Below are 9,299 nucleotides of genomic sequence, written 5' to 3' on the forward strand. Positions count from 1 at the left end.
TGGCAACCCGGATATATGTCCAGTGCCAAGAGGATCAGTGTGAAATTCAGTCTGAAGAAACTCCAGGAGAGAGAATCTCATGGGAGAAGTGATGGGAAAAGTGTGTGTGTGTGTGTTTGTGTGCTTGTGTACACAATGCTTTGTTTATGAGTATTTATTCAGTATAAGGTCTGTGCATACATGGATCTACGCTCCACTGCACAATCTGGATGTGTATGTCTGTGTGTGTCTGTGTGTGTGTGTGTGTGTGTGTGTTTGTGTGTTTGTGTGTGTGTGTGTGTGTGTGTGTGTGTGTGTGTGTGGTGTGTGTGTGTGTGTGTGTGTGTGTGTGTTGAGTTAGCAGAGGAATGCATATTTGATTGAGTACAGATTGCACATAAATCTGGCCTTTAACTGTACACAGACACACAACACAGACCCTGACCCCAGACTGTCAAACCACTCACCCTCTTCTCACCCTCACTCACCTCACTGATGGTCCAACGTGAGTCTCTGTGTGCTTCCTCTGTTGTTATAGCCATCACATCAGTGTGCTTATGTGCACATGTTTCAGCCTCTGGCCTCCAACACAGGTGTGTTTATGCTCAGGGTAAGCATTAGGACAGATGGAAAAGTTGTGATCAGGTTGAGTCCAAGGGCATAATAACAACAACAACAACAACAACAACAAAACAAGTTATGCAAGATCGCAGAGGTCCCCTGAGAGTAATTCTGATGAGCCTGAAGTTGTGTTTCTGACATAACAGCAGGATAAATGTTCAAACACAAGTCAAGTCAGAGGACACACTCTGAGAACATTCGACAACTTTAAAAAAGGGATCAAACCCAATAATTAAATATTATTACTGATAAAACTGATCACATTGAGAGCCATTCTTAATCTGGACATCTGTCTTCCAATATTCTTCACCTCAGATTCATTCCTTGTTTCTTCTCGAGTTTTCAGAATACAAAAAATATTATTTGTTAAATAAAAACTGTTAGGTTTTATGTGATGCTTTATGTGCTAATCTGTGATTCAGGCGAAAGCCAAAACTAGTGAAATTATGACACCAATTTATAATGACAACTATGAATGAGGCAGGCTCAAAATCAAAATCTTGATATTTCATGAACCAGCTCTAGGATATTTATCTACTTTTCTTTTTATGCACACATAGCAGTTTAGAAATAATACTGAGAATGACGTGTTCAGTTCCCGAAAAAACACACCACAATCCGACCTCTTTCCCCCAAATCAGGTTGGATTATTGCTTAATCGTGAAAAAGTTTAACAATGTACTGTATGTGCAACCAAAACTATGCTACTTTAGTCATCAATTCAAAGTTGCACTGAAAATTACAAACATCTCATTTAGACTGGATTTACAACATCTTCTACATACTAATGTTTCCTTTCTGTTAAGACATCTTTCATGTGGTTTGAGCAATGAAGGGCACCTCTTTTGGCACTGGAGCTAGTTTTTCCTGGACCAGACTGTAGAGGTTAACTTACACATGCTTTTCCCACAATACCAAATTCTGTTTTAGTACTTGTTAAAACCGCAAATGGTGGTATATGTTGGGAAAGATGAAATATTAGTCCTCCAGGACTGGAAGCGGTACATCGCCCACAAACACTGGGTCACTGGTTTACCAAACACAGTCTGTAGTGTAAATGTCAAGAGTGTTATGAGACTCTTCTTGCTCTTGAGCACAACCTTACGCCACCAATTTCAACTCTGAACCCTGACCCTGTGGCGATATCTGACTGAAAAGTATATCTCAGAGGCTCTGGAGCCCGGGCTTGGCTTGCAGTTCTGCATTTGCAGATGGCAGCCAGACTCTGGAGTGCCACATCTGACTTTACATGAGCGAACAAACCGTGGATAAAAATATGATCTGCTGTGAAAAATGTAACCCCCCTCTGTGTGTGCATGTGTAACTCTAATAGGTTTGTGTGCCAAAATGCACAGAGAGTCCCACACACATAAGTGCACAGAGGCAGGTCATGGTCGGCCAACGAAGGGAACCCCTGTGTTGCTGTAATGCAATCCTCCCACGGAGAATGTTCTGGTTTCAGCCCTGCCCTGCGGAGTGTGCTTCCACTGCCAGGTACACAGACACAGCCCCAAGCCTGCAGGGCTCCCCTTGAAGTTTGTCTATATGCCGACGACAACGTAGCTGCTCACTGTATTATTATATAACAACAACACAGCTCTAGATTTGAGTTATCTCAGTTTACTCGCACAAAAGAGCAGTTGTTTCAAAGCCACAGCTCAGGATGCTTTTAGACATGTCAGCGCTCAATCAAAACAACAGGAGACTCTCACGTCTGGCAATCATCTCCAACATGTGGCTGCAGACAAAAGGAAACAGTTTGAAACAGTTTGAGTTGATTTTTGCCAAAGGAGACTTTTCCCTCTCAGTCTCCTTTCTTTTTTGTACCTGTTTATTCCTCCTTATTCCCCCTTTTTTACACACAGCCCTCTTCCTTCAGGGCTGTTTACTCTTGGAGTCAACAATGTTGCGTTGATTGCAGGCTGTTTTGATGCTAATGGAGGATGTTCGGAGGGAGGAGCCCGTGGCTTGATGAGCTCCAAATGTTCAGCGTCGCTGAAAGATGCTTATTGCTTCGGACAGGTGATGAGGCTTTTGCGGTCGAGGAGATCGGAGAAGGCTTGGTTAACCGGGGCTGTCCTAGTCGACTGATTTCAAGGTGTGTGTGGGAGCGTGTGGGAGTTACCCGTGCCAAACCGCTGTGTTTAAGATAATAGTCTGAGGAGAAGCTTTGATGTAGCCGACAGCACAGGACTAACAGATAGTGGAGGAGTTGCAGGCGATGAAAGAGGCTGTTAAGGGGGAGTTTTTGTCCATGTCACTCATGCACATGTCACCCCTGACAAATATTTTTAATCCTGTTTTAATTTGAAACTGCCAGTTTCCTGATCTGTCCTTCAATCTGTCTGCACAACCTAAGTTATCAAGAAAGGTTTTTTCCAGGGAGCTTGAGCTTGACAGGCTGTATTATGACAGTTACTTGTTAGGTCATTGTCTAAATGTGTATCAAAAGTAAGGGGTTCTCATAATAATTGTGGAACATTTTCTGATGATTTGCTTTTTTTTTTATCTGGCACAGAGGAAGAAGCATTTTTAAATTACGACACAGTTTTCCACATTTCTCATCTGACACCATGTCTTCCTTCCTGCAGCCTACAACACATTTCTTATTTTAAGTTGTAGAGTACATGTTTCCTGATTGAGTTGTGATAAGTATAACTTCATTATTTTGCTACTGAACCCAAGTAAGGGCTGTATACAGTATGTCAAAAATGTAAGCAGGTTGACTCAGGAGAAAAAATGTTGTTGAATGTTGTAAGTCAGAGCTTGTTTTTTAACATAACTGAAAACAGGTTGAAGGTAAATATTTAAGCGAGTGTTAAATAGGTTTGCTTTAAATCTGTCCTCCTCCTGTGGGGCCGTCGCTGTAGGTAGAAGAAAATAAAAGAAAAAGGCCGCAATAGAGGGAGAGTAGGAGAGCTAATCGGGGTTAATTGGCTGCTGTTATTTTGACCTGAGGCAGAAAAGAGATAAGAGCGTCAAGACGAGGAGGGAGGGAGGGAAGAAAAGCGGGGGAAGAAAGGTATGCTGAGGAGAAAGGAAAGTTTGAGTGCAGCGTGACCTGTTTGCAGAGATTTAAAAAGGTGAAGCAACGAGAGGCCTGAGATGAGTCAGAAAAAGACAGCTCAAGAGAGAAAGCTGTCAAGGTGATACATACTGTGTTATACATATTTCACCTGTTGAACAGCAGCATGTCTTACCCATAATTACAAGCATGAATCACTTCTACCTATCTGTGGGTGTCAGGGGGATCAGAGGAGGGGAAAAAATGACGGACGACTCAAGATGAAGAAATGTTGTGTGAAATAAGAAGCGTAGAAAAGCTGTGAGATGTAACACTGAGCACTGGACGAAGAAAAGAGGGCGCACATGAAGTTCCTTAATACTGAAAACCACCTCTCAGCTCCAATTTTCTCAGTTTGAAACCAGAGACAAGAGCACTAAAAGGTTTTCAGTGTTACAACCCTCTCCACTCTCTGCAGAGTCACACACAGACCCAACATCCTTGTATACCCTCAGAGCGATGAGAAATGAATCTACATCTCTGATAATGGCTACAAACGTTCTTACAAACACTCACACAGTAACATAAAACACCCACACAAACACTGTGAGTCCTAAACAACAAGTCCACATACAACTGATACAAACACATTAATGTTTGTGATTGTAAAGAGAGCCACATGTCTTTGTTTTTGGGATATCAGTCAGGAATGAACGTGTGTGTGTGTGTGTGTGTGAGTGATTGTTTGCCTGACAGGCTGGTGCAGTGAACATATGAGCTATTTTTCGGACTGTCTGAAGTCATTAAGAGAGGCTTTATCCAAAGCCAGAGTAAACCTCCGACAGCCAGAAACAACTAAGATTTAAAACGGAAAAAGCTTTATTGGCTGCGTTAGATGAGACAGTCACCATAGAGACATAGAAATAAACCAGAGTACTGTAAAAATATCTATAAACTGTGAGATAGAGCAGTGTAGCTTATCTTTTTCAGCTCACAAAGTCTCAGATTCATTAAAAACCAGTTCCCAAGTTCAATAATCAGAAGCGTCTGAGATAATAAGGCTGAGATCAGTTTCAACCTCACTGTTGTGATTCAAATACCTCTGTAGATCACCTGGACACCCATGATGTGGGTGTTATTTATGTCATATCACACGCAACTGTCCTGACTTTTAATCATATTTTTATGTGTTTTTTTTAAATATTGCCATCAGATCCATCAACAACTGCTCGTCTTGCTGTTAGCAGCTGCCGTGGCAACAGCCCTGGACTCTTCACACAGCCTGGCCAGTGAGAGGGAGTTCAATTGAAAGCACGTACGAGCTCCCAAATACCTGGAATATCAGCTCAAGGAAATCAAGGACATTTATGTGAGTTATTGTGTTCTGTTTTATATCCTATTTTTACTGCACCAGTTCTGCATTGATTTGAATGTATACAATTGTCATAAAACAAAATAATCATGAAAAAAAGCAGAGAATAGGTCTTTTTGGATGTAGCTGAATCCCATATAGAAACACTGCTGCAAAGGTTCCATTAAAGCAGCTGTACTTTAATTATAAGGAATTAATGTGACAACGATGAGCAAACCTATAAAGTATTGTCACCTGAATCTGCTGCTCCTCTTTATAAGCTTCATACTTTCACCCCTCTGTTTAGCTGAGGGGCATACAGCTTTATGTGTTTGGCTCACCCTCCCGGTTATCATTGTTTTCAGCAGCAGCAGCATGCAGCTGTTTTCAGTGAAAACTCTGAAAACAATGTACACTACTACAAACATGACTCCAAAAGAATGATAATGTTTCTCCATAACTGCTGCATTGGCATTGTTTGCTAACAAGTTCACATCCCCAGCTAACAAGGTGTTGGAATGTCTGTTTTGTTTTCACAACTTTTCACTTCATTCAAATGAAACCAGCCTTTTCAAAGTCTTACAGCGAGTTAGCTGAAAAATAAACACAGTGCTGCTGCCAGAAGTTGATTTGCTTTGCTTTGCATAAAGACAGGAAATAATGTGAGCCTTCCCTCACCACACTTATCTAACGCTGTACCTTTTATACATAGGTGGAACAACAACTTTACAGTCCTTTCAGGATGAAGCTTGAGTGCAGCAGAGTTTTCAGTGTCTTAACCCTCCTGTTATGTTGCGGGTCAAATTGACCCTTTTTAAAGTCTATTTTAGGTAATATATGCCTTCCAAATCAACTAAATGCAGCATAAAAATCTGCATGTGACAGAAGAGGAGTCGTGTTAATTTATCAACATCACTTCATAAATAAATATGTGTCAATTAAGTATTTTTAATTATTTTTTTATATTAGAACACTATTTGGGTGGAGGCTTCAAATAAGCTCTCTGAGTTTCCTGCCTCTTCCTGCACAGTACATTATTTATTTTTGCTCTTTTTTGTGTGTATTTTCTTTTAATTGTGCAAATAAATAAACATAAAGATAAAAATGAAAACATTTAAAATTTAAAATAAATAAACAAAAATATATGTCATGTAAAACTATTGTATTTATATTTAGGGCTTTTCTAATGTACATTAAAAAAAGTTTTAACATTAATTTGAATAAAAGACGAGTGAGTTATCCTCATTGAACCATGAAATTGACAAATTGACCCAGGAAAATCATTGCTGTTCCAGAGAAACGAACATAACAGGAGGGAAGATCTGTGTAGTATCGCTACAACCTCCACTTTCATTCATACAGAAAATGTATATTTCTTGCCCTTAATTGTCTTCAAGGATTCAGTTTAACCTTTGAATTGTTTCAGACAGATTTGCCCCTTTTCTTCTGTGTGTTTGTAACTTTTACTCACCATGTCTTGATGTGAGACTGGGGTTAATTTGCTTCAAAGACATCTGACAAGCCATGACGCAGCAGCAGCAGCAGTCAGGTTAGATCAGAGTATTTAGAAGGAAAAGCACCAGCAAACTGGGAAGTCATTTTTGTAAACATTATCACAGCTCAGAGTTTGGCATTGCAGTTTAACTCTGATCTACCTGATGACTGAGAGTTTTAGCGTGTATTTTGGGATAAGTATAGACATGACGGAAGTTCTAACTTTCATTTCAATTTCCAAGTAAAGAGGCAAAGAATAACTGGTTCAACTGCTTTTCAGTTTCTATGGAAAATGTTTTGATGGCCCAAACAATGACAGTATATAAGAAAGCATAATTATCATCCTTCTCTTTTGTATTCTTCTCCTCCAGCTGACCTACCTCGGCCCTCCATTCAACGAGAAAGACTTCTCCCCTCCTCGGCCTAACAGCACAGCTCTATCCTTACCAAGTGCTGCCACCCGCCTGGAGCTGTGGCACGGCCTGGAGAACCAAGCCCGGCTCGCCCAGAACCAGAGGGCTTACTCTGTACTGCTGGCTGCTGTCAGAGAGCTGGCCCGCTCCACCCTCTGCCCCTCCCTCAAGACCTCCCTGTTGCACTTCTGCACAGGCCTGGATGGGCTGCTGGGCTCCATATCAGCACTAATGACCACCCTCGGTTACTCGCTTCCTCCTGCATCTGTGAACTTGAGAAGTAATGCAGGAGACTTATACCAATTCCCCCAGAGGGGGTTAGGGGGCGTCCGACCAGCTCCACTGATGAGTCAGAGCCTTTACAGGTCCAAAGCCGGGACTAGGACTGAGTCTGGGCGTAACAGTCAAAGAAGAAGCGGGGCAAGGGTGGTCAGAGGTGAGAGGGAGGACACAGTGGAAAAACGGAGAGGGAAAGAGGGAAGGAGAGCATCAGCTGAAGGAAGAAGTGGTGGATCCAGGGGGAAGGAAAGAGGGGAAAGAGGGGGTAGAGGAAGGAGGGAAGAGCCTAAGATTGAAAGATGGACTGAAGAGAGAGTTGGTGAGAAAGAAGAGGAAGAGCTTGGGCAAGAAGAAGTGGAGAGATGGGGTACAGGGAGAAGGCTGTTGAGTTTCAATGAAGATGGCCAGGAGAAGGGTGGGGAGGTAGAAGTTTTGTTTGCGGGTACAGATATCTCTGGTTCCTTTCAAGCATCAGCCATCCAAGTAAACAACCTTGACAACCAGTACAGCTACAGCTTGAACTCACGTCACCCATACACAATCAGAGAAGAGGACAGATTCATTCTAGAAAGGAGCGAGCCAATGTTTGAAGACAGGAAGCTAAGAGACATGGAAGCTGCCTCCTCGTCTCATAATCAGCGTCGGCCTGCTCGCTCCCTCCTCTCTCCCACCCTCCAACCTCCTCTGTCCACCCTCTCCCTCCTCTACCAGTTCAGAGCAGGCGAGGAGCACACCCTCTTATCTCAACCCCTCCCTCTGTCTTTACAAAGGGGCACCTCACTCCTGTCGCCTCCTCTGACTCCGCTCCTTTCCTCCACATCTTCCTCCTCCGCATCTTCGCTACTGTCAGTGCGGCCTAGCATGAACGACTTTGCCAGAAAGGTGGAGGGATTTTGGATTCTGCGCGAGCTACAGAGCTGGCTGTGGCGATCTGCGAAAGACTTTAACAGACTAAAGAAGAGACTTCGAGGCTGAGACTCTCACACAGCAAACACACTGAAATGCACAAAGACAGTATATTGGTTTATATTTATCATGAATGCAGTTGACTTTATTTACACAGCTGCCATTTTCCTTTGGCATCATGCTACAAGTGAGAAGCTCAAAACTCCACGGAGGTGTTTTACTTCTGTGTTCAGGTTTGTGAGTCATACAGGATACGAGGTAGGTAAGGGTATTTGACGAAGCATTATCCTTAAACAGTAATTTTAAAAGATCAACTAAAAAGACAATATATGTGGATTTTTGGAGGGAAATCTGGATGCTTTAAAAGTTAAAACAACATATTTGATAACCCTGTTAGCTACTGTCAATCAACTGCCTTAAGCTAAGCAGCTGCTAGCTAAAATAACCATTAGTTAGAAAGTTCTGAAAGATACTATTTTGTTTGTAGTGTTGCATAAATTATTTTAGCTAGCACTGTTAGTTAAAAAATCCATGTCCTGGCTTGATAATATAATGATAATCTAAGCTATGCATTTATTTTTTGGGTTAGACTATTGTTGCAAGCAAGCGGCAACCTCTGGTCTGACACCAATTCAAAAAAGACGATCTTTGCAGCATTAATAAACATGTTTACAGCCTGGTTCAAAAAACAGCTTGGCTACAGTAGCTAATCTCTCTCAGCACACACTGTACGAGGGTGAATTTTTATTCTAACGCGACGATTCAGAAGATATTAAGATTACTAGTTTTTGACGTCCATGACTGAATTGTCTCTCGGTTGGGAACACATAGCTGTTGGCTAGGAGGCTCAAACTCCGCCCCTTTACGTCACACTTTGCCTGGTTAAGTTCCGCATTTCCAATATGGCTGCCGCCGTCGATTGGCTTCAAAACAGCGCTCAGGAACAGATGGGTGACGTCACAGATACTACCTCCATATTTATACAGTCTATGGTTGCAAGGCATTTCTTGTCTAGCTAATGTAGGGTACGCAAAGAGGTGATTGAATGCTAACAGATTATCAAATATGTTGTTTTGCCCTGAAGTAAAAACTGATGTCTCTCTAAATTTTCAATAATTTGTCTTTTCATTGCATCATTGATGAAGAAACAGTGATGATAACAAATATTTAAAAAAAACTACATTTCTGTGAGCTATAACCTGCTGTAGAGCGACGCTACAACAACATTTGAACTTCTCATTCTGAGCGTGAC

At 41.9% G+C, this 9,299-nt stretch overlaps 1 protein-coding gene across 1 annotated transcript; it reads left to right on the top strand.

The window, feature by feature from the left end:
- The first annotated feature begins 544 nt into the window (after positions 1–544).
- clcf1 (cardiotrophin-like cytokine factor 1) lies at positions 545–8,868 on the top strand. Its single transcript, XM_034690359.1, is given in 4 exon segments — positions 545–589; positions 4,852–4,927; positions 4,930–4,973; positions 6,821–8,868. Coding segments are annotated over 4 exon segments (1,461 nt in total). The 3' UTR covers positions 8,117–8,868.
- Positions 8,869–9,299: the final 431 nt, after the last annotated feature.

The sequence above is a fragment of the Notolabrus celidotus genome, chromosome 8, assembly GCF_009762535.1.
Source record: "Notolabrus celidotus isolate fNotCel1 chromosome 8, fNotCel1.pri, whole genome shotgun sequence".
NCBI lineage: Eukaryota > Metazoa > Chordata > Actinopteri > Labriformes > Labridae > Notolabrus > Notolabrus celidotus.